This window comes from Propithecus coquereli, unplaced genomic scaffold (genome assembly GCF_000956105.1).
Source record: "Propithecus coquereli isolate 6110/MARCELLA unplaced genomic scaffold, Pcoq_1.0 Scaffold776, whole genome shotgun sequence".
In the NCBI taxonomy this organism is placed as follows: Eukaryota; Metazoa; Chordata; class Mammalia; order Primates; family Indriidae; genus Propithecus; species Propithecus coquereli.
The window spans coordinates 389,045-414,027 of NW_012153907.1; the positions used below are offsets into that span (position 1 = coordinate 389,045).

The 24,983-nt window shown below is 55.6% G+C and overlaps 1 protein-coding gene across 1 annotated transcript in view; it reads left to right on the plus strand.

The window, feature by feature from the left end:
- The first annotated feature begins 249 nt into the window (after positions 1-249).
- Positions 250-24,983, plus strand: part of BRD4 (bromodomain containing 4) — a 34,942-nt gene continuing 10,208 nt past the window's right edge. Inside the window, exons 1-10 of the mRNA XM_012662735.1 lie at positions 250-564; positions 4,141-4,278; positions 5,615-5,750; positions 7,445-7,734; positions 8,313-8,675; positions 9,467-9,595; positions 15,063-15,272; positions 15,945-16,144; positions 16,610-16,905; positions 17,979-18,089. Of these exons, the coding sequence (XP_012518189.1) occupies positions 280-564; positions 4,141-4,278; positions 5,615-5,750; positions 7,445-7,734; positions 8,313-8,675; positions 9,467-9,595; positions 15,063-15,272; positions 15,945-16,144; positions 16,610-16,905; positions 17,979-18,089 (2,158 nt within the window). The 5' untranslated portion in view covers positions 250-279. The remainder of the gene's footprint in view (positions 565-4,140; positions 4,279-5,614; positions 5,751-7,444; positions 7,735-8,312; positions 8,676-9,466; positions 9,596-15,062; positions 15,273-15,944; positions 16,145-16,609; positions 16,906-17,978; positions 18,090-24,983) is intronic.

Below are 24,983 nucleotides of genomic sequence, written 5' to 3' on the forward strand. Positions count from 1 at the left end.
CTCTTACCTCCACCCCTGTTCCCCTCCGTTGGTGCATCAGTTTTCTTCCCTGCTGGATGGTGAGTCTCTGAGAGCAGCAGGCAGTGGGTCCCTTTAGGCAGTGCATGGAGTGGCTCCCCCAGCCGACCTGACCAGTTACTGCCAGCAAAGCTCAGTCCTTGGAGGCCACAGTCAGAGGGACTTGTCATTACCGTGGTACCTGTCTGCTCACTGGTCTCTGATGGGGACTCTTCTCTTCCTTGTAGAGTACCCAGTGAAGAATGTGATGGGATCACTAGCATGTCTGCGGAGAGCGGCCCTGGGACAAGATTGAGAAATCTGCCAGTAATGGGGGATGGACTAGAAACTTCCCAAATGTCTACAACGCAGGCCCAGGCCCAACCCCAGCCAGCCAACACAGCCAGCACCAACCCTCCACCCCCGGAGACCTCCAACCCCAACAAGCCCAAGAGGCAGACCAACCAACTGCAATATCTGCTCAGAGTGGTGCTCAAGACACTATGGAAACACCAGTTTGCGTGGCCTTTCCAGCAGCCTGTGGACGCCGTCAAGCTAAACCTCCCTGTGAGTAGCTTGGGCAGGGCCCAGGGGTCCTGAAGGTCTCCTCCTGCAAGTTTGCTGGTGAAGGCAGGCTCCCGGGGAGGATGGAGACGCATTTGGAGTCGTGGTGAGAGCTCAGGGCCCAGGTCTGAATGCCAGCACCAGCAGGGCCCTTGAGGGAGTGGTTTCAGCAGTCTTGAAGAATCGCAGACGGGGAGGAGAATGAGTGAGCTAATTGGCTTAAACAGTAACTGGTTCCTTGGACATCAGGATCCTGGGGAAAATTGTGTAAAGGTTGAAACAAGGGGGGATGGGATGCTCCCAGATTCCTTCCAGTCCCATGGTGAGCTGAAGTCAGAGCACGTGGACAACTTGGCCCCCTTCTCTTTTCAGGTGTGGCCAGCTAGGCCCAGGAGAAGTAGATGTGGCTGGTCAGACTGTGCTGGAAGGGCTTGTTCCAGTGGTGGTCACTAGCAGCAGCAGTACCACTTGGGGCACAGGGTAGGGAAAGGTAGTAGATTCTTTCCCAGGGAGCAGATACATGGAGGTGGCCCTGGCTGGAGAGGGCGAGTTGAGAGGTGGCCTTGGCTGTAGCTGCACAGCTGTGCTCCCCTCCCTGTCATGGCTGCAGTGCCCTTGCTCTTGTTCTTTTGTACCCCCACCCCTCTTCTCTTTCTCTAGAGTTTTCAGCTTGCCCATGTCCCTAGCAGACAGTTCTGCAAGCACAACTTACATCTCTCACTGAGCTTCAGGGAGCAGGCAGAATAATACATGCTTTAATTTTTTTTCTCTTTTTCCTTGTCTTTGAACTGCCTTCTGCTGTTTGCTGGGTCCCATATACCCCCAGGCGAGTGGATTAGGTGGTCGTAGCTGCTGGCACAGACTGGATCTGCAGGTGCTGGGACTGCTTGTGTGCAGGGCAGCCTTAGCCTCTGTCAGGCATCCAGACTCGAGAAGAATGAACGCTCCAGTGTGACCATCCTGGCTTGAAAGTGACACCTGTCCAGTGCTATCTGTCCACTGGATATGTGTCGCACGTACTCGGGGGAAGAGAGAATTGGGAGGGGACACTGAAGATCTGGGTCATGAACTGCCTCTGGAAAGGGGTGCAGGCAGAAGAGGGGCCACACTGGCCACTGACCAAGATAAGAAGCGGAGACAGTCGGCCGTAGTATCTTGCAGGTCCCTCAGGAGAGGCTGTGTTGGTCTCCAGCTGGGCTGGGCAGGGCCCACAGTTGAGAGTGACATCTCAGAGCAAATGCGAAGAACCAGGAGAGATGTAGTTAGAGGGGGTAGAACCCATGGGGCAGCAAGGCTTTTGGGGGGTGGTGGAGCCAGAGGACTCCAGAAAAGCGCAGTTTCCCAAATTTCCACATTGTAGGCTACAGGGGGGTCAGAGAGGTGAGGATTCCGACCTGACCATCCTGTTGGCCTTTAGGAGGGCATTGGTGACCTTAGGACGATGTGATGCAAAAGTAGAAACCAGACTTGCCACAGTGTGAATGAGAAGGTGAGGATGCAGAGCCACCATTTCGAGAAGCTTGGCTTTGAAGGGAAACCGTGTCGGGGCCAGGAGAGCGGAGGGGTCGGTTTGTTACAGGAAAACGCATAGGGGACTGAGGCGTTGAGGGCTGAGAATGGAAACAGGGCTGGAGGACTTGAGATCACCGGGGAGGCAGCAGCGTCATAGGTGACATGGAGGGAATGGTGCTGGCCAGCGGGACAAACACTTGTGGGTGGTCAGTTAGGCCAAGGGGTTTGGGAGTTCATGGTCAATCTCTGGAGTGGAGGATGGGCTCCCGAGGAGGCCAGGACTCTGAATGCACCTGTCCCGGTAACCGTGGACATTGCCCTTAGCAGCTCTGACATAGGAAGAAGGGGACGATTAATGGTGGCACCAACCTGATGTTTTCAGACACTGGAGACTGAGGGGCCCAGGAGGGAGGTTGCTTTGCGCAAGTGCTCTCAAGGCACTGGTGCCGGCTGACCCAAAGGGGCTGGTTGCTTGGGAGCATCATCATGCTAAAGCCTAGTTTTCTGGGGGACCCCCTCCTTCAGGAGATGTTAATAAGGTGAGCAAAAAGAAAAAAAAAGTCCTCCTTTTTCTGGTTTCTGATGCCTTACAGATACTCACCTGCATTTTGGCCTCCTTTCATGCCCCTAAACCCACTGCTCCCGCTGTCGGTTCCTCACCCCCAGTATTCTGCCTTTGTTCCGCCTCCTCCCAACCATTTTTGGAGACCTTTGGCCATAGGATAAAATCTCAGTTTCCATTGGGGCAGATGTATTTGGACTTGGTTCTCTTGGGAAAGGAGGTCAGAGCATAGAAAGTTCTGTTTAAGTCTCCCCTCCTGGCCACCTGCCTGGGGCGGTTGGGTGTGTACTTAAGCCCTTACCAGGGCAGGGCCGTGACCTGTGCCAGCCCTTTACCTGTAAGTGGATGGCTTCCACCCCTTTCTCATGGGTGTCAGAGCAGGTCAAAACCCGGTACCCCATGCTCGCCTTTCCAGTACTGTCCACTGTTTCTGGACAGTGGGTAGCTCTCTCCTCCTGTAGCAGCCTCTCTGCCCCCAGCCTGCTTCTCTGCCATTGGGACCCCACTTGTCCTCAGTGGGAGGTACTAGCTGCAGAGAATTGGTTCTCAATGGAACGTTCTGAGAGGCCTGAGCTGGGCCAGCCACCGGGGGCTTGCTGTCTGTGTGCAGCCCCCCGCTGGCCCTCTTTGGTCCTCCAGCCTGGAAACCCGGGCCCTGCTTGATCTGGCCCCAAATTCCTCTGGTAGTTCTCAAAAATAAACTTCATTTTAAAATAGGTTCATGGTTAGAGGAAAGTTGTGAGGATAGTGCAGAGTTGACCTCCTTGAGGGTTATAAGATATTTATACCTGCTGTCTGGCTCCTGTGTGGCGCTTGAAGAGTAAGATCTGAAGGTTTGAGGATTGGGTCTGGATATATTTTTTTTAACTGAGGATTTCTAAAGCTGTCCAGATTCTTCATTTGGCAGTTAACCTGATTAGTTGTTATACCACGTCTGGATACTAGTGAAACCTTAGTGGTAGTCTGGGTAAGTAAAAGAAATGTAAGTCCAGTGAACTTGACTGAGGTTCTTCAGCGTGACAGGAAGTGGGGAGTGCGGTGGCTATGGGTGGACTCCAACACTGGCGCCATGGGGATTTGCATTTTATGGACCTGTAAAATTTTAAATGGCAGGGACAAAGTATTACCTTCCACGCGTTGTTTTACTAGGTAATAATTGTGTTTTAAAAAGCCATCTGCTTTCCACGTTATTTATTAAAAATGAAAAAATATTTCAACATCGAAAAGAAAAGAAAAAAACATAAATTTTGATAAAGACAACCTGATCCAAGATAGGACCATTAGCTAACTTGTACGTTTTCCCTCCAAATTGCCAACCAGCATTTGGGAATCCTTCCCTGATCCACTTTATCTTGAGTCCCCTCTTATCCCTCGCCGATGCCGAGGAAGGGCTTCAGCCTGTGCCATAGCTCCTGTCGGTTTACCTGTGGAGCAGCCCGGCCAGCCCAGCGTGCGCACCATGCGGCTGCTCAGGTGACACTGGCCCTTTGCTCTCTGCTCTCCAGGATTACTATAAGATCATTAAAACACCTATGGATATGGGAACAATAAAGAAGCGCTTGGAAAACAACTATTACTGGAATGCTCAGGAATGTATCCAGGACTTCAACACTATGTTTACAAATTGTTACATCTATAACAAGGTGAGCTGTGGGGGCAAGCGTCCAGCTGCCCTGGGGGAGGCGGCGGGCGTGTCAGGAGCCAGTGGGCAGGGGTGCTTCCAGCTGCCGGGCTTCGAGTCTGGCAGGAGAAGACCCTTGGAGGTGGAGGTAACGGGACCTGTGGTTGTGCCTGTGACTGGGTGTGTTTCTTTTGTGGGGAGGAGGGTGCTGCCAAGTTTAACTTGCAAGCCGTCCTTGTTAGCCTGAAGCATGTGCTTCTGAAGCCCTTGGGATTTTGGTTCCTGAGCATGTCTAGTAGAGAAGGTGTGAGGCGGATAGTGATGTCCCATCAAAGTCCATTTGGGTGACGTAAATGGTCAGGAAAGAGCCTGCTACAACGTAGCTGTGCAGAGGTGTGCACAAACAGAGACCTCCATGTGAGAGAGGGTGTGATGGGGCCAGCGCAGAGCTCAGCTGCTCTGGGTGATGGTCTCCTAGAACTGTGGACGTGACTGTTGCCATGGAATCGAGTGTCCCCCTAATCTTACTTGTAGACCTGAAGGTCACTTCCTAACCCCGTAGCCAAACCTCTCGGCTCGGCTGTGCCATGAAGCCAGATCATTTGTTTACAGTTCAGACCACAGATGTGATTAAAATCAACCCTTTCAAATAGAACGACTCTGGAGGGAGACACTATACAGAACTCAGCTTTTGACCTCTGCTGGTGTAGTGGGTAAAATGGCCCAGAAGAGATGGGTAGGTGAGTTTCTTGAAGTTTACTGTGTTTTTTAAAGTCTCAGCTCTCACCACTTAGGTTTGAGCGAAATGTGCACACCAGGCTCTCAGTCTAGCTGAGTGGGCACAGCATGTTATGGACGAAGTGACAGAGTGGGGACCCCTAAAGCAGTGTGAGATGGACAGTGCCCAAGAGCCCTGGTGAGCTGCCTTGGGGGTACCTTGGGGAGCACAGTTGGGGCCCTGTTAAAGTATCCTGGCAGGAAATCCTGTGTCATTCACGTATTTCTAGTGAAGTCAAAATGAGTCAAAGGAGGTCCTAATGCAGGGAGAGCCCCGGTCAGTGATTGGCTGAGCTTGGTAGATGCTTAAGGCATTAGGATGGTTTCGTAGACAGCCCAGAGCTTAAAAGATGAGAAAGGGAAGTGCAGGCAGACAGGTGCAGGCTCAGCACACCTGTAGGAGCACAAGCCTCCGTGATACCTGGTAGCCTAGCCATCATGGCTCCTTGGGGTACAGATTGGGGAAGGACCCTGAATACAACGCTTCAGGCTTTGGGGCAGGGGGTGGCGCACGGGGTGCCCTGTCTACAGAGGTCGGGAGGGGAGGGCTTTCTGACTGCCCCATGTGTCTCCTTATCCAGCCTGGAGATGACATAGTCTTAATGGCAGAAGCTCTGGAGAAGCTCTTCTTGCAAAAAATCAATGAACTACCCACGGAAGAAACCGAGATCATGATAGTCCAGGCAAAAGGAAGAGGACGTGGGAGGAAAGAAGCAGGTAGAGTACTGAAATAGCGAGTACGTCGGCTGTACTTCTCCCCCGGCTCTATCCCTTTTCCAAGTTCAGGGGAGGACTGGGAATGGCGGGAAGACAGACAGTATCTACTGACTGGTTGGCTACAGTTTGGTCGGAGTGGGAGCGATTTCAGTGTTGGAGCCACCCACAGGGTCACGCCTCCCCCAAGCAGAAATGATTTGGCCCTGCCTTTTCTGAGGGTTGTGGATGGACTTAGGTTATAAAGAAAGTGTAAGCAAGGTGGTTTTTTTGCTTTTCCATTTTAACGAAATCAAGGTGACCAGAAGCATTTTTAACTAATATCCCAATCCTTGAGGTTTGTTATTTGAATTATCTTAGTGCATGCCTATCAGAAGCATGCCTGCCTGGTCATCTGAAGGCAAAATTAAGCCGTCCTTGTCTGTGTCTGCATGTCATCCCTCTCAGTTCCCCCCTTCTGCCTTGATGCGGGATTCCAGAGGCCAGCTGGCAGAGTTGCCCACTCAAAGAAATGTTTCTCTCTAGGAAAATCCCTTAACAGCTGCTGTCTGCGTCGTGTCCCTTGCGGCTCTATGCTGCAGAAGGGCGATGTGTGCAAGGTGCTCCCTGGGTGTGAGTTGCTTCTCCCTCCCCTGGCCCCACCCTGCTCTGAAGTGGTGGCGGAAAGGGGGATGGCTGGCTCCCCTGCAGTGCCCAGGGGTAACCAAGGAGAGCGCGTTTGCGTATCACCCCTTCCCTGGCTGTTTTACATGTCAGGTCATATCCCTTTTCCTTACTTTAGAAGCCCGGTCTCAAACTCTGGGACCAGGGGTTTGGGCTACATGCTGGGCAGACACGGTGATAGCTTCTCTGTCCCAGTCTGGGAGAAGCCAGGAGTGGCGCCTGGGGAAGGAGAATTGGAACCCTGAGCAGAACCTCGCCCTTGCTCCTTGATGCACACTGGTAACCTAGGTGCTGCCCAAGGACAGCCAACAGGTGAAGGCTACTTTTCTGAGGCACCAAGTATCAGTCCATTTTCATGGCAGCCCACGTGCATGCAAAGGATGTGGCAGTCCGGGTTGTGCTCCCGGACTCTGATGCCCTGGTCCACCTGCCCATGTGAGAGCTCTAGTCATAACCGCTTGTGTTTGGAGCTGGTTGGCCGTGCCTGTGCCTGTTGTGTGCTCAGGATTGCCTGCACAGCTGCTGGGAGGCAGCCCAAGCCAGTCACAAAGGGCAGCTGTAGTCCAGCCGCCCCCTTTGGCTCTGGGAGGTCGGGGCCTGCCAGTTTCCAGAAACCTTGGTGAGGGCAGCCACTGCCAGCCCCCTGCCAGAAGTGCTTACTCACCAAGCAAGCGCTTCTGGAATCGAGGGCAGCTGTGGCTGGAGGCGCCAAGGAGCATTTTGCTGCTCCGCGTCCACGGTTTCAGTGTCCACACTCAGCATGTGTTTGCTGCGACTTCAGCCCAGGCCTCCTCACTTTATGAAGGGGTCTTTGTGCCCAAGTTGGGAGTTGCTGCCAGGACGCCCCAGGAAGCGGGAAATGCAGTTTGCCACTGCTCCCTGAGCACTGGGGGCAGGTGGACAGGTTTGGCAAAGTGAAGTCTGGGGTGTGTGGAAGTTCTGTCTTTCAGGCAGATGGGTGTTTGCCATGTGTGGTGCTGTCCCTGTGGTTGTCCCCACAGCGTCTGACTCTCTGTCCTTTTTATGATTGGCAGGGACGGCAAAACCTGGAGTCTCCATGGTACCAAACACAACTCAAGCATCAACTCCTCCACAGACCCAGACCCCTCAACAGAATCCTCCACCCGTGCAGGCCACACCTCACCCCTTCCCTGCTGTCACCCCAGATCTCATCGTCCAGACCCCTGTCATGACAGTGGTGCCTCCCCAGCCACTGCAGACGCCCCCACCGGTGCCCCCCCAGCCACCACCCCCACCCACTCCAGCCCCCCAGCCCGTGCAGAGCCACCCACCCATCATCGCGGCCACCCCACAGCCTGTGAAGGTGAGCGTCTGGGTGCTGACAGGCTGCTGCCTTCAAGGACAAGGGGCTTGCAGGAGACAGGTGGCCCTGTCCTTGCCTGTGCTTTATGTAGAGCCTGTCCTGGCTCCCAGGCACTGGTGGGTGTTTCTGGGTGGATCATGCCATGTTTAAATCACAGTCCAGAAGCGGCTGCTCTACTGACCCAAAGATCCCATAATCATGTCACAGCTTCCAGTGGGTCCCTGCCCCGTCTCTAATTTAGACTGTATATATTTGCAGATAACCGTCTAAATACTCTTTGAATCGTGTCCCTCTGCCCCATGGGCACTGGCGGGGAGGTCCCTGGTGGTAGGTAGGAAACGGCTTCAGGAGGTTCTGTGGCCTCCGAGTGAGCGGCTCCTGCGCTCAGTTGTGCACCTTCTCCTGCCGCTGGCAGGACCCGTCCTAGCTGCAGAGCAGAGTTGTGGGATAAGATCTCCCTGTTCTCAGTCCTGTATCTGCGAGTGTTGGGACCCTAGATAGGGCCGGGCTTCAGGGGTGACCCTGAGGGGCAGCTGTGCCACCTCTGACTGTGCCTGTCACGCCTGTGCTCCTGGCAGACAAAGAAGGGGGTGAAGAGGAAAGCAGACACCACCACCCCCACCACTATCGACCCCATTCACGAGCCGCCCTCACTGCCCCCGGAGCCCAAGACCACCAAAGTGGGTCCCCGGCGGGAGAGCAGCCGGCCTGTGAAACCCCCAAAGAAGGACGTGCCCGACTCTCAGCAGCACCCAGCACCGGAGAAAAACAGCAAGGTCTCTGAGCAGCTCAAGTGCTGCAGCGGCATCCTCAAGGAGATGTTTGCTAAGAAGCACGCTGCCTACGCCTGGCCCTTCTACAAGCCCGTGGACGTAGAGGCGCTGGGCCTGCACGACTACTGTGACATCATCAAGCACCCCATGGACATGAGCACAATCAAGGTGAGGGGGGCGGGGGGGCCCAGCACAGGCCCGCCCTGGCCTGGGGCTCCTGAACTTATGTGGCTGTGCCGACCTTTCAGCGCCCTCTCCTGGAGCTGTGGGGACGTGCTCCGAGATAGTGTGCTTGGCACTCTGTGCTGCCCCTCCCCCTTGTCCCCAGAATAGCAAGAGGAGCCCTCTGGGCCCCGGTTCCTGGTGCAGAGGAGATGCTCCATGAGAGTTCAGGGCTTGGTGACTTTGCCAGGCGCTCTGTGCTGGAGAGGCCCCTCTGTGTGGAAGGCACGCTATACGTGCTGGCGTGTTCACTGTAGTGTTTTAAGGCCTTTTTGGTTTTGTTGGTTTTAAGATTCTTTTGCATTTTTCTGCTTCTGGTAGTGGTGTAAGTCTGCCCAAATATGGTGTAGCCAGAGTAGGGGACAAGGCTGTGCCCTTTGACCAGCATCCTGTACCGTGTCGGCAAGACAAGCATGTGCCAAATCAGAACTGGTCCCAGCCCTCCTTTCTTCTCTCCTTCGGTTCTAGCTGAAGCTCTGCCTCCTCTGTGGAGTCTGTGTCCCCCTGCCCTTCAGGCAGGCGCGGGATCCTGGTGGGTGAGCTCGGATGCGGGGAGGGAAGTTCCCAGCCCTGAGACTTGCTGTTGAGTGTCTCCTCATCCACCTGATGCTGAGAACTAGGGTATGGCCTGTCCCCCTACTAGGGTCTGGAGCAAACCAAGAGAGCCACTGAGAAGCCTCACCTCCCTGTTGGAACATGAACGGTCATGGCTAATGGGGACCTATCTTGTTTTCCAGTCGAAACTGGAGGCCCGTGAGTACCGCGATGCTCAGGAATTTGGTGCTGATGTCCGATTGATGTTCTCCAACTGCTATAAGTACAACCCTCCCGACCACGAGGTGGTGGCCATGGCCCGCAAGCTCCAGGTGAGGCTTTAAGGACGGCATGGCCACCTGCAGCAGAGCAGACTGACGTCCTGGTGTGACCAGACCTCTATGGGCTTTGGCAGATTTTATTTCTCTTGTGTTCCTAGGATGATGCCATGTTGCTTTGGAAAAGTGCACTCAGCTCAGGCTGATGGATGTGCTTTCAGTTGGGATTATTTAATTATTATTAAAGCAGGGTGGCGGCTGGTGGTGTTTTGGCGTGTCCCACCGAAAGCCCTCTCCCCATCCTCCACCCACACTGGGCAGTTTGGCCAGAAGAGCATGTGTGTGCTGTGCATGGGGTCAGTCTTTTCTCAAAAACAGACCTGTCTCAGGTTGGCAGGGGGCACTCTGGCCTGTAGTAGACGCCGTCACGGTTACAAGCTGAAGTAACTGCTTGGCTGTGGGTATTTCTTCACCAGAGCCTTGAAACCCTTTGTTTTACCTTTTAGTTGCAGACTGGCTGTTTCCCCGTGACCCCAGTTCCCTGGTGGGTGGTATTCATGGGCCCTTTCCTTGAAGTGGAAAGTCCCAGGCGGTGCACACTGCAGAGTGCACATGCGAGCAGGGAAGGGGGACAGATTGCAGCGTAGATGTGTAAACTAACTGCACTTTCTTTGTTTTAAAAAAGGGAAGAATACACACCCAAGATTAAATAGTGATTACCTTTGGTTAGTAAGATTGGGTGGGTTAAAAATTTTGGAGAATAAAGTCAATATTTAGTATTTCCATAATCTTTTAATTCTTTCAAATTATACATACACAATCATAAAGATTGCCAGCCTCTTCTCCCCAAGGCCATGGGTTGCTCCTGCTCTTGGGGTCAGAGAAGGCCGTGTGGCTGGGCTACCTGCTGTCGGTGAAGTGTCATTGTGCGCTCTGAGGGGCGTCTGTGAAGCGCTTCCAAGGCAGAAGTGATGCTTGCGCAGCCCTTGGTGGTGTCTGTGCTAGGCAGAGGTCGCCTGAGCCCCACTGCCCGCCTCCCTCCAGCGTCTGCTAGTTCCATGAGTTCTCCCAGACTCACCACCGCCGCGGCACCCCGGCCTCCTCCACTGCCTAAGGCACCCCCCTCCCCCCGCCCCCGGGGCTGCCTTTGGTTCAGAGGACATGGCCTCACATTCTTGATGTAGCAGAAAACCACTTCCCTTGGGAGGTTGGTTGGGCTCGTTCTTACTAGTATGGACCTGGCTCTTGTTATTTAAGTGCATGCTCAGACTTTAAGGTTTGTATTTCTACTGGTCGTTCCTTAGTTTTATTTTCTCTGACTCTGGAGGTGGGGGTTTGCTCTCTCTACAATTTGGTATTGTTTGTGTGCTTTTTCTTCACAAAGACCACTGCCCCTTCGTTGTTTATGTTTGTATTTCCCACCCTTGAAGTTGAGGCTTTTTAAATTTTAATGCAATTTTTGCACAGGGCCACGTGGTGGCAGTGGTGCCTTCAGATTTGTGCCTTAGGCTCCTCCATCTTTCCCTCCCACTTTCTCAGGAAGATGGGGGTAGCTTTGCCCACACTACCCAGATTGATACCTGTACCCTTTATTTGCCCTCATGGAAACAGCTAAACCAAAGCACGCGTCATCTACCAGCACCAAAGATTGCTATTTTGAGCTACTTTATTAAAAGAAAGGGAAAAGAAAGAGAAAACACCTCTCCTGTGTTCTAGGTCTCTCTTCCTAATTTTTGTGTCTCTCTTTTCTTGTCCCGTACTGACATCCTGGAGCCACCTCCTTTTCAACAAATCTCTGCTTTTCCAGTAAAAGTTTTTTTTTTTTTTTTTTTTTTTTCCCCTCTTTTTTGGCATTTTTCTCTGTCTGGAAGTAGAGTGAGTCTGCCTAAACATGGAGTTCACCTGTAGCACGCGAGGCCACTGAGATGTCTGCCACACAGCAGCCTCTTTAACAGAAGAGTTCTTTGCCTGCCCCAGGGCAGGTCACCTCTTCACACCAGTGGATGGATGGGGGTGTCTCTGCTTTGGCAACAGAGTCAACGTGGAGCTGTTCCTGGGCAGGCTTCTCTCCTGGCGGGCAGTTGTGTTTGTGGCATTTGAGGCTTGTTTTTCTTCTTTCTCTGTGAGTTCTTCTATATTGGCATGGTTTAGAGAGCTAGCTTCTTCATCACAGACAGGAAAGAACAAAGCCCCAGCCCTCATTCACCTCTTTAAGGGGTTCTGGGACCTGCTTAATTAGATCTGTTAATTAGACTGTGCTCAAGTTGTAGGATTTATTTGGAAAGCTGCATGGAAAGTATCCACTTGATTTTCCTCTTCCAGCTTCTGAATGCTAGGCCTGACAACTATGGCCTCAAAGATGACCAGGCGCCTCAGGGGTCAGGGTTTCCTTAGGAGGCCAAGGGTGGCTTGGACTGAAGGGTGTTGGCACAGCTGGTGGGCCTAGGGCTGCTGGTGGCACCCCCCTTCACTCTCTGTTGTGAAGAGTATTTAGGAAGTTGGGTAGTGATTGTGACCTATGGGGCTACCAGAGTTTTATTTCAAGAAAAAAGTGGCAAATTCGAGGAGGTATATAATTGTTTTTACAGCAGAGAAAAGTAAACTGAAAAGTATATTGGGATCTGCGTTAGATCCCGGAGGCAGGAAGCTTTTGAGGTAGGGGTGTGTGTGTCGTGTCTTCCCCTCACAGCCGTGTCACCAGCACCTGATGGGCCTCCCGCTGCCCGCGGCCTCCTAGCACCTGAGCATGTTTATTTTATTAAAGGGGGAGGCTTCCCCCGTGGATCTTCCCCCGTGATGTAACCCAGGGTAGGCGACCCTGCTCACAATTCTAGCAAGAACAGATACTTGTCTAGAGCCAGTGGGGTGTGCTGAGGTCACGAAGCACATCATGACCCACAGAGGAGCGGGCTGCAGGTGATGGGATGCTGGGCGGGGAGCTGGGCCCCCTTTCCCCGATGAGTTCTGCCTTTGGGGGTCTGCTGCTCCTCACCACCACTGCCCTCCCTCAGGAGACACCTGCCTCAGTGCATCTTGTTGGGTTTCACTGTCTTCTCGCTGGCCCCACGGCAGCCTGACTTCGTTCTTGCCCCTCTGTCCTTTCCCTTCTTGGTGCCATCCTGCCTGGTCTCTGCAGCAGCGTTTGTCTTCCGGCATGTGGCCTGGGGTCCACCTTTTGTGCTTAGGTTTCAGCACACCCTGCTGTCTCCCCCTTAGCACCGAGCACATTTACCATTGTTCACCACTCGCGGGGCTTTCTGTTTCCCATAGACTTTGAGCTCCTGGAGGGTGGGATTTCGTCATTCCTGTGGACCACAGAACTGGTGCTTGGGGGCAGACGTGGGACTATTGGAGCCACCCAGCAAGGTTTTCCTGCAGCAGCCCTGGGTCCACAGACATGAGTGTCCCGATACACCTTGTATTTGGGCTAGAGCAGGGTTCTCGCGTCCTATAGACAGGAGGGTGATGGGGTCGTATAGCTGGACACCAGCAGCCCCAGCCCCACCTGATGCTGGTTTCTCATCCCCCTGGCATCTTGTCTTGTACTCCATGCTGTTTGGTCTGGGGCCTTAGGAAGGCCAGGGCCACGAGCACCCGGGGAACAGCAGGCCTCAGAGCGAGTGCCGCCTGCCCCAGCTCCCCGTTCGCACAGCAGCCCCAATCTGGAGCGCAAGTGCGCATGTCCTCACAGCAGGGGCAGTGCTGTCTCTAAGCTGGGCAGGGCGACTGGGGGGACCAAGCTCACAGACAGAGTGGCCTGAAGCAGCTCGCACTTGATAAAGGGCCTTCCCTCTGACCTGGAAGGAGAGGTGGTCACCTCCCTTCATGATGTCCTGTCACTCTGAGGCACATTTGCTTCTCTAACCTGCTGCCCCTTGGAGTCAGTCGGGGCCCCGAGCCTACCCACGTCCACGGCCCTGCGGGTGGGGAGGAGCACTGCTGTCTTGGCACGTGGCCAGCTGCCGCAGCGCTGGGGGCTTGCCCGCTTGCCCCACTGGGGGCCTCCGCTCTGGTGTGAAGCTGCTGCCTTTTCCTGCCTGGGCCCCCCTCTCCCTGGTGGGCAGGGTGGTGATGGTCTCTAGTCGTCCCCTCCCATGTATCTTCTTCCTCCCCTCAGACCTGCTCAAGGATTTATTTCTGAAGAGCTAAGAAAGTTACTGCCCTTCCAGTACTTGGTCAGCAAAACTACTTAGCAGAATACAGGCAGACGCCTTGCTGGGAGGAGGACGCTACTCGCTGGGTGGTCTGGAGGGAGAGGAGCAGCCCCACAGCTATGTGGGACGCCTGCAGCAGAGGGCACCCTCTCTCCCTGCTGCTAGGACAGGAGACCTCAGGGCCTGTCTGCTGGACCGTCAGGAAGGGCTTCTGGGGCTGCTCCGTTGAGTGTGCCCCAGGTTCCAACAGCAGTCTTGGTTCTTGAACCCATGTGATGCTCTCTGAAGTATCGACACACACGTGGGGGAAGAGTCCTTTCATTTGAGTCAGTTGCCACGTTGATCAGTTTATTCCAGGCTTAGAGTAGGTCCCAGAATCCTGCTGGGAAGCCAGCCCTGTCCTCTGAGTCATCACTGGCTTGATCACAGAGCCCCCCCCAGAGTAGGACAGGACTGGCCAGCTGGTGGGCAGTGCGTAGCCAGGCCCTGTGTGTCCAGACAGAGCTGCTGTCACAGAGCTCCGTGACCCCACATGGTTCCATTCGATTCCTGGATGTTAGAGTCGAAGAGTCTCAGTCTCCTGGAGTGAGGGCCTGTAGCCTCCGCTTAGATTGCTTGCACCTCACAAGGTGGCACCCTCCCTTAGTCTGTCTTCGGCACCCCCACACCTGCTGCCCTTGCCCTGCATACCCTGGAGACACTTCAGCCAGCAGCTTGGCACTGCTCGGTTAGGTGTCCCGTGGGTGACCTAAGGAGTGGGGAGGCGGACTCAGACATGTGCCCACTGCCGCGGGGCCTGGCCCCCGAGTGGTTGCGTGCTCTGTGCCAGGTACACTCCTACCTTGGGGCCTTTGCACGAGCTATTCGTTCTGCCTGGAAGGCTCTCTAAAACCAGAGACCCCACCACTCCCACTGGAGTGCCAACCAAAGGCAGGCAGAGCCTCCTGCCTGGGAGTCATGGACCCGGCAGGAGCCTTAAGGGGCTATTTCCTGGGGGTTGCCCTTGGCCCACCATCTGTTGGGCACCCCCAGAGTGACATCTTCAGTGGCTGGCTGCCTTCTGTGGCCTTGGTCACATGTCCTTAGGTGGGCTGTGTTCCCCAGGGGGTGAGTGTCCAGCCACCTCAGGACCACCTTGCTCTTCAAAGTGAGAGTTGAGAGAAGAGTATTGAAAGAGTTGTTAGAGGGCCTCGGCCAGCTCCTTGACCCCGTGTTAGTGGCAGAGAGAGGGTCACCATGCTTGAAGCCCTTTTCACCTTCTGATTGCTTCCTGTTGAGTTGGCCCCAGCAGCTAGTGAGGCCAAGGTGATGCTGGGTCACGACCTGGGCACCCAGCAGCCCTCACGGGCGTGGCTTTCCCTTCCCAGGATGTGTTCGAAATGCGCTTTGCCAAGATGCCTGACGAGCCTGAGGAGCCAGTGGTGGCTGTGTCCTCCCCGGCAGTGCCCCCTCCCACCAAGGTTGTGGCCCCGCCCTCATCCAGCGACAGCAGCAGCGATAGCTCCTCGGACAGCGACAGTTCCACTGACGACTCCGAGGAGGAGCGAGCCCAGCGGCTGGCTGAGCTCCAGGAGCAGGTGAGGGCACTGGCAGCTCCATTCCTGGCCCCTAGCGTCCATGGACCAGGGCAGTCTCCCCAGAGTGTTCCAAGGGATGCTCTTGGCTCTGAGGTCCCACGGATGCAGAATTCCCACTGATCACCTTGTGGCCTCTTCCCCTCTGCTAGGTCGAGTGCATGTTGATCATGCACATATGTATACTGTATGTGTCGAGGTTGGGGGTGCTTGGCTGTTTTATGGGTAGAGATGAGACTTCTGAATCCTTCCAGTGTCTGGAAGGAAGAGATCGAGCTAGGATGTCTGTCTCTCCTGGGCCTGCCTGGTTGTCTCTCTCCTTGCAAGCCAGTCATCAAGCCCTTAGTGCCCGATATGTATGTTTTGCCCAGCCTCTTAGGGACCCTCCTCCTGGGACTAGGGTGGCCACCGGGCTTAGCATCTGTCGTCTTGAGCAGCTCCTCTGGCATGGAGCACACCAGCAATCCTTGGGGTTCAGGGCATGGGCACTTGGGGAATCTGGTTACCATGGTGGGTCACAGAGCTGAGGGCCAGCCCTCCCTCTGCCTCCCTCATGCCCGCACCCTGATGCCCGGGGCTTCACGCTGTACCATGTGGTTGAGAGCAGATGCCTGGGCCTCGTGTGTTGGGAAGGAGGTCTCAGCCCTGAGTGTGTCTTGTCTGTCTGGTCTGCAGCTCAAAGCCGTGCACGAGCAGCTTGCAGCCCTCTCGCAGCCCCAGCAGAACAAACCAAAGAAAAAGGAGAAAGACAAGAAGGAAAAGAAAAAAGAAAAGCACAAAAAGAAAGAGGAAGTGGAAGAGAATAAGAAAAGCAAAGCCAAGGAACTTCCTCCCAAAAAGACAAAGAAAAATAACAGCAGCAACAGCAATGCGAGGTCTGTGCCCCCCAAGTCTGCCCTGGGTGGGGACCCTTCTTCCAGGGGCTGCTTTGAGGCCATTTGGGCCCTCTGGCCCATTCTGCCCACATGGTAGAGGGGCTCACCCTCTGCAGCATCAGCTAGCCCAACGGGGCTGGCAGCTCTCAGGTGTGGGACTTAGCTGCGCACTCTCTGCCCTGTTCTGTGGGGTGAGCCTTTGGAGCTCAGTGCTTTGGTGAAGGGGGATAGCGTGGTGCAGACGCAGGCTCGGGGCCACAGCACAGCCCCACCTCCAGCAGCCCCTGGGGTCATGGTTTGCTTTCACTCTCCACTGGGTGCTCCCGGGGGTCGAGTTGCCCACGTCCTGTTTACTGTGAAGGCCAGCAGGTGGGGTGTGGGAAGCCGCCCACTCACATAGAGGAATGAGTGCCTGGCTTCCTCAGGGGACCCACTCTTGACAGTGTCTGCATCGTCCCTTCATAGCAAGAAGGAGCCAGCACCCATGAAGAACAAGCCCCCTCCTGCATACGAGTCGGAGGAGGAGGACAAGTGCAAGCCCATGTCATACGAGGAGAAGCGGCAGCTCAGCCTGGACATCAACAAGCTCCCTGGCGAGAAGCTGGGCCGCGTGGTGCACATCATCCAGTCTCGGGAGCCCTCGCTCAAGAACTCCAACCCTGATGAGATCGAGATCGATTTTGAGACCCTGAAGCCGTCCACGCTGCGTGAGCTGGAGCGCTATGTCACCTCCTGTTTGCGGAAGAAAAGGAAACCTCAAGGTGCACTAGGGCCCTGTGGGCTTTGGGGGTCCTTCCCATGGGCACCCTCAGTTAACTATCCCTTCCTCATTCAGCCCTTTCCCTCTGCAGGCTTTTGTTCTAATTATAAAAATCTGTGCCCTTGACATAGAAACTTCCGGAAGGTCACAGTCAGCCCTGGGCTATCAAGTGCCTTTCCAGACTCCTTTAGCTGGTGGCTGTCTGAATCCACCCAAACCTCGGTGTCTTGACCCTTGCTTTAAGCAGCAGCTGCTTTCATCCCAGCTGACTGGTGCTGAATCCGCCCTGAAAACCACCTCCCGCCTCTGTGGGGCATGGTTTGTGGCACGTGGCCACGAGAAAACACATGTCTGCAGTGCCTTAGGGGCCTGTGTGCTGATGCGGTGGCTTCTGTCCTTCTCCAGCAAGGACAACTTGGCATGGCACCCCTTCTGGGGACACTCTTCCAAGCATCTCTTTCGTGTTATATATGCCCCGTCTTAGCTCACAACTTTTCTGTTGAGACGTGGGACTTAGGATCTGTGTCAAGATATTGCACACGGCCTTTGATCCCTGCTCAGACTGGCTTGTGGGGTCCTTGAGCCTCTCCTTGGGGTATACCACGTGGTGACATTCAGGCACTGGACATCCATGCCAGGAAAGCCCCGGGGCTCTCTCCTTATCCTGCTCTGTGTCTGGGTGTCATGTTCCCTTTGGGTCCTCTTCACTCCCTCCCAGAAAAGTAACTGAGAAAACCCAAGCCCAGCAGTAACTGTGTTAGGAAATTACTCCTTGCCTGGTCTCTGGATCCTTGATAAACCCCCCAAAGGATATTCTGAGAGGTTGGAGGGGCCTTGAATTTCCACCAAAAGCCGAATCTTTGACTAGTGTACAGCAGGCTACCAGTGGGAACCAAGGGGCCACCCAGGGCCTTGGACGATGGCAGCTGGTGGTTAGGAGCAGCCCTCATCAGCTCACAGGGCACAGGCTTCCCACTGGTCCTTCCGCCCGGTGGGTGGGGTATGTCTGTGGCTATGGCATCCTTTCCTGGATCAGGGCCCTGCCTGACACGCTTCCTGTTGCTTGGATTGCAGCTGAGAAAGTCGATGTGATTGCTGGCTCCTCTAAGATGAAGGGCTTCTCGTCCTCTGAGTCGGAGAGCTCCAGTGAGTCCAGCTCCTCTGACAGCGAAGACTCCGAAACAGGTTAGGTGACTCGTGTCTTAAGCATCTTGTCGAACTCCACGCACCTGTGCCTGGCACCAGCTCGGTCCTGTGTCCCTGCTGCTAAAGAGCCCAGAGACGGTGGTCATGAGAACTTGCTGGGCCCTGGTACCTGTCCATCCGCCATGTTAACGTTCTCCCTGGGGGTGGTGGGAAGCCCTGTGCCCTGTGCAGCGGTGTCCATTCTCTCCACACGGACCTCACACTGTGCCTGCTCAGGCTTGGACTTCGGGCACTAGTGGCCAAGGACGTTGGCACTGCAGAGCCCAGGGTGGGGGTGGGGACTGGGCCATGAGGATTGTGGGGGTGGGGTCCAGATGGTGCCATTGACCTTGGTGTGACCCCACCCAGCCTTCTGCCCCAGAGGAGACTCTGCCACCCCTACCTTCCCTGCATCACAGTCATGCAGCATGGCTGTTCCAGGGCAGGTGCTCTACTGGGTTCTGGCGGGTGTGGAGCCACCTGCAGCTGGCCGACGGCACAGCTAGTCTGCTCTCGGCCAGCATCGCCAGGCCTCTGAATGCTGCCTGCTCTGCCCCGGAGTGTGAACGCTGCTGTTGGCTGCTCCCGACCTTGCTTTAACTCTGCACGCACCTGGACATGTGTGTCCCGCACTTCTAACAGCCCCCCTTCTCTCTGTGGGCCCACACGTCTGCCCCTGGCGTCCCCTCAGAACCCACCTGAGCAGCAGCCTCATCCCTCAGAGTAGGAGGTGGGAGCAGGTGGTGGAGCTTGCGGGGTGGGGAGGAGCTGCTTTCCTCCAGGTGTGCACTTCCCTCATTATTCTCAGGGGAGCAGATGCTCGGACTGGCCTGGAGGGGAGGATAGGGAAGGAGCCAAAGGTGCCCAGGAGGCCTGGCGACCAGTGTGTGCTGTGAGGCAGAGCTGACAGTCTGTGTCTAGGGCAAGGGGGGTTGCAGGTGCGGCTCCGTCAGCTGAGCTGGGTGTGCTGCTGCCCACCGAGAGCCAGCCCCAGGGTCTCAGGCGCACTCCCCCTGGCAGGCAGGGGAGTGCAGATCACAGTGGGACATGTATGTTTGGGCAGCAAACATTCCTCGTGGGCTCTTCCGTGGACCTTATCCCGCCTCCGGAATTTTATTCTAACTGGAAATAAGTGCTAACCGCCACGTAACCAGTGCATGTAGATAACACTTTGATCGTGCCAGGGAAGGTTGAGGATCTCTCACGGCAGCTGCGAAGAGCCACCTTGCTCCGAAGTCCATGTGCGTAGGATGGGTGGGGACAGGGGTGCCTCTGGGCCTTGCACAGCCAAATGCCTTCTGCTTCCCAAGTGAGTGAAGGGTCTCACCTTGGATTGGGCCGAGGGATTGCCCAGGACCCCAGATGCCCTGGACTACCTCCGTTTTGATGGGCCCAAATGAGATGAAATCCCTTAAGCCACATTCTGTATCTCTGGCATGATCGTGTGCAGAAAATGCCCTGGACAGCTCGCTGGGCCAGTGGCACTCCATCACCATCCTTTACCCTTTTTTCTCTCTCTCTCCCCTCTCTCCCCCCTCACCCACCCCATGGTGCTTTCTATGCATTGCCCAGCAGAGGGCGCTGCACCCCACGGCTGCCCAGGAGGGATTAGGGTTAGGGTTGAATGGGGTGAATGGCCATATTCTTGGGTCCAGTTAGCATTCCTGGTAGCCGGTGACTTTTCACTTTCAGCCAAGCCTCAGGATTTTTGCGACTCCTGCATTTTCTAGCAGACTGCTGCTACCAGGGGCTTTGCAGCCTTTTCATCTAAGGATCCTAGTGACCAAAAGAAAACCTCAAAAAGCTGAAATTGGCCATGAGGGGACTACTTTGGCCCCGACAAGGCACCTTAGGGTGCTGTGGTTGTGGCCTTTGTCCCTGGCCCCCACGTCCCTCTTCCAGGTTCTTCTACTTTAGGTGGGAATACTTCTGGCTTCTTGAGTGAGTGCCCTGCACCCCTCCCACTGCCGCCTTCTGTGGGGGTGGCCATGACGGCATTTCCAGCAGCTCCGTGCTGCTGCTGAGATTTTTTTGTTTTTTCACCCCCCCACCCCCCAAAGAAAGTGGGAAGATTGTGCAACAAGTAATCTGAGAGTCCTGGGAACAGCTGTTCTGGCGGGAAGGAGGACAAGATTTACAGTCTTGGAGCCTGCTTGCAGCCGCCGGCTCCCAGGCTCCCGGCTCTGGCAGTTCAGCCCTTGCTGTGCTGGGCTGCCTGGGCTCTGGCGTCTCCCTCTTCCCAGGCTCCCTCCCCACCTTGGGTTTGCCTGGCTCCCTTTTGTCTTCACCATCCTGACCCTCAGGGCAGCCGGCAAACAGGAGCTTTTCCTTTTCCTTCTGTGTGCACTGGATGAGCTGTGTCTGGGCCGGCAGGGTACTTCTGCCCTCAGGAAGGGCCCACTGCGTGGGTTTTGTGCAGCAGATCCCAAAGCGGGAACCCACGCCCCAGTGAAAACAGCCTTCCGCCACCGCATCCCACACACTCTTCCTGGCAGGGGTTGGGGGCAGCTGCTCTCCTGGGCCCAGGAAGCCGGGCAGCCCCAATGTCTGTGGCCAGTTATAGGCAGCTCTGCCTTGGGGAGGTGGGGGGGAGTAGGGCAGGATGGGGGTGGGTATTGAAGGTGTTTCTCTTTGGTCTTTTGGGGCTTAATTGTTTTGCCCTCCTTGTTCTTGTGTTTCCATTTGGATTGGAGCCGAAATTCCTGAAAGGGCCTATTTTTGTCACTTGTTCTAAGGGTCAGTTCTGCTGACACGGCCCTGAGACATGAATCACCAAAAGAAACCGAACAGAGGCACTAGATTGGGGTGGGGGCGGTACATGGACCCCTACTCTGGCAGCTGTCCATAGACAAGGATGCTGTAGACTGATGGGATGTGGGGCTGGTCCTCTGGGGCCAGGCTGCAGTTCAGGGAGGCGGTGCACAGACAGATGGGAGGGGGGCAGGAAGCTGCTTTCCCAGCTTCGTCCCGGGGCCCCCCGTATTCCCCTGCCTCCTGCCCCAGCAGCGTGCAGTGCCAGGGGCCAGCCCTACCACTTTCTCTGAACCCAGCTGTTACTAGTAGGGCTGTGGTCTTCCATTGAGTTACAGTGGCAGCTGAAGCCTGGAGCTTGCTGAGGGTTCACTATTGGGGCAGGCGGAGGTGGGGCACAAATGCCACCCTCCCCTCACCCCAGGGCATCTATAGACCTGGGCTGGGCAGGCTGAAGGAGGGAGGTGTGGTTCTCCCCTTCCCACTGCTTCCCAGGTGGGCTGTGGGCAGAGCTGAAGCTTTGCTGTCACCAGTGCTGGGGTTGGGTCTGCCTGGATGTGGGGCAGGGCATGTCCTAGGACTCTGCCCTCCAGCTCGCACTTGTCATGTTGCTGATGTCTGGCTCTTCCTAAATGCCATCCACAGGTCTTTGTGGGCAGGGGTGGCCCCACAGCTTGTGTCCTTCTCAGGAGCACCCCCTACCCCCAGATCCCTGGGCTGGGACAGTGCCAGGGGGTATGGGGAGACCCTCTCCGACTTTGGCTTGGTCTTCTAGTTGCAGCCAGGAGCACAGCCCAGCTATTTTAGTCTCCTAGTTTCCTTTTCCCAGGATTGGTGCAAGTGGGTGTTTCTTAATAGCTCCAGGGGAAAAAGGAATGCTTGATGTTTTGGAAAGATTTGAGCCGGGAAGTAGAGACAGAGGCCATGGGGTGTTCTTACCACACAGCCAGCCTCGGCTTCCTGACCCCCAGGTCTTTGAGGAACTCGTTCCCAGTCACATCTCAGAGCCTGCTGCTTGCCTGTTCAAGAGTGTGGCACTTGCCTTGGGGAGAAGGGGTCAGGCCCCTGGAATGGGTGGGAGTAGAAAGAGACCTGAAAGGTGGGGCTGCAGCCAGTATGTGTGCACAGCCAGGTGACATCCCACACACACCCTCTAGGAGTTGCAGCTGGAGGGATTCTGGGGCTTCACGGGCCTGTGAGGGGGCGAGCCTTGTGGAATGTAGCCGGGAGTGAGAGGCCACTGGTGGGCGGGTTTTTCCCATGCATACACTTGGGGGCCAGGGATAGTGTGTCAGTTGCATCCGTGACTCCGGCAGAGGCATCCGCTCTGCTGCGTGGGTGGGAACAAGCCCAGTGCTCCTCCCTGGTCCAGGAAGCCATGTTGGATGCCCTGGAAAAGAAAAGAAAAAGGATGAGACTTTTCTTCCTTGACCTGTTTCTGTTTCCTTTTGCTCTCCTCAGCAACGCATGTCACTGGTTCCTCTCTTTATAGCTTGTGCTTTTGGTTTTGGGGATCTAGAGGAGTGCAGAGGTGAGGCTGTTGGCTCTTTCCCTCTCAGCTGGAGGTCTGGACTTGGGACCCTCCAGCAAGCGCCTCCTTCCTCAGAGACCATGAGAGACTATACAATACACGGCCCCCAGGGAGATCAGCTCAGAACCAGTGGACGCCTGGTGGGCTTGCCACACCTGGCTGGTGGGACAGGCAAGGCACCTCTCAAAAAGGAGCAGCTTCAGGAGCAGCGAAGAAAACGCCGGCGGGTGCTCATGGGGGGCACACATGGATCTCGTTAGCGAGAGCAGTTCTGTCTAGCAGCGTAAACAGTCTCGGAGCGGTTTTGGAGATGTCCACCCATGCTGGATCCGTGGCCTTTCTGAAGGGGGGAAGGTGGGTCTGTCCCCGCCGAGACTGGCCAGGCAGGGGGTGGGGCTCCTGGTCTCCAGCGCCGTTCTCATGCCCTGTCAGCCACCGGGGCACAGGAGGCTGGCTCGGTCTGCGGTTCTTCTGTTCTTGTGACTTTGAACGGTACATTCCACACCATTTCTCTCACACTGGTTTCTCTCTCCCTCTACGTAGGTCCTGCCTAATCATTGGACACGGACTCTTAATAAAACGGTCTTCAGTTCCAGATTCCTTCCCAGCAAGCTATAGCTTAAGTCCATTTTCTTCCGTGAAAGGGACAGGACTCCATCAAGTTATGGAATTCCTCAGAGCCCTGGGCCTGTCCCCTGGGGTGGATTAGTCATGTCCAGCAGCACACGCCTAGTCCCGCCTTTGGGAAGGCTGCCTGCCTGGCCAGCCTCCCTGTGTAAAGACTGCCTGGCTGTCCCGCCCAGCCTCCCTGGTCACCTGGGGTTCTCTGGGTGGGTGACATCTCCTGGAGGGTGATGACAATCCCCCCACACATGCATACATGTGGTGCTGTTCCATGTGCAAAGCCCCATCCCAAGTGTGTTTTCTCTCTTCGTCCCCTCCCTCTTTTTCTGGGACTCTGAACCCTAACTGCTTCCCTCCCGGACCTCGCAGTGACATTAGCCCGGGAGAGCTCTCGCTCCGTGTGAGGAAGAGCACTCTGGCCTCTAGAGCTGTTCCGTAAGGAGTGTGTGCTTTAGCAGTGAGGCCGCTGGGCCTCGAAGGCTTGGCGGGGCTATCCCACAGTGCACCTTCTGTCTGGTGTCCTGTGAGGCTTGAGCCACAGCTGACCCACAGCCTCCTGAAGTCCTTCCTCTCCATTGTTCCTGTGCATTTCCAAATGCTTAAGTTACCTGGAAGGCATTTTCCCAATTTCTTTGTCTTCTTCTCAAGTCATGTAGGGGAAATACCTCCTAGGCAGCTGCCCATCCCTCCCAGGTGGTCGTAAGCCTCTGCTCCATGAAGCCGGCTGCAGTGTGCAGCAGCCGCCAGGCAGGCCACTGGTGAAGGGGCCCTTGGCCTGTCATGCTCACCCCAGGCAGGGGCAGAATCTGGGCCAGTGGACGAGAGGGCATCACAGGCCCTCAGGCTGTCCAGTGCACATCTCTGAGGGGCATTACCACTGTGGACATCCTCCCAGAATGATGACAGCCCCTGGGGCTGGGGCAGACAAGGTTGGCCGTGTCATCCAAGCCCTCCCCTGGGCACTGAATAGGCTTTTTGCTCTAAAAATAAATATCGGCCCTTTTTTGGGCACAAATCCAGCATCTCAGCAGAAAACTGCCTGATATAAAAAGTCCCCTAAATAACTGTGTCTGCATTTTGGGGGCTTTTCTTTTTTTTTTTTTTTTTTTAATTGTAATTTGTGTGTACTTCCTAAAGACCTGTCCATCTTCTGGAGCTGGAAGCAGGCTGAGGAGGTGCTCTCACTATCGGCAGGCCCCCAGGCCCTGGCTCCCTGCCTGCCTGGGGAAGCCCTGGCAGCTCTCCCCAGCTCCTTGGGTTCTTGGGCTCAAGCTGCTGTAACTGCCCCAGATTTGCCCTGGCCGTCGGGTCTAGCCTCAGCCTTACCAGAGCCTCCCAGAGCCCCGCAGCACTGCTCTGGAGTCCCAGGCTGCTCCTGATCCTCTCTGGGCGTCCAGCTTCTAGTCAAGCTACTTTTGCCAAACAGACTATTTTGAGCTGCCCTTTGGCCTACGCCTGAATGTGTTCCCAGTGCAACTTGGCCTGGCTGGGATGGGAGCAGGCGGGGGAGCCTTCATGCCCACAGATTCCCACAGGATGGTTGGGAAGCTGCTGGCATTGTCTTTCTGGGAAGATTCTGCTGTCTTGGACCAAACGACAGCTTGGATTCCCACAGTGTTGGGCCCGTGTGCTGCCCCCACCTCCACCCCTCTGCGCACACGGGCTGTGACCGCAGGCTTTCCAGGGATCCCGCCCTTCTTGCCTGTCGGGCTCCCATCTGGCAGAGAACGCCCAGGGCCCGTTGAACTTGAAAGCTCTTTAGACTTAAACCGTCACCTGTGCTTGATGCCCCAGAAACAGAGCCAGAGAGGACAGTGCCCACTCACTTCTCCCTGTTGGCAGCCTCCTGTGTGTGTGGGCAGCGGGAGGTGCTGGCGGCGGCTACACCAGCTGGCTGTGGGTCCTGAGGAGCTGTGGTGGGGGTGGGTGGGAGCCAGTCAGCGCTGGTGAGAGCTCCGTTCCTCTGCCCTGACCCTGTCCTCCATCCT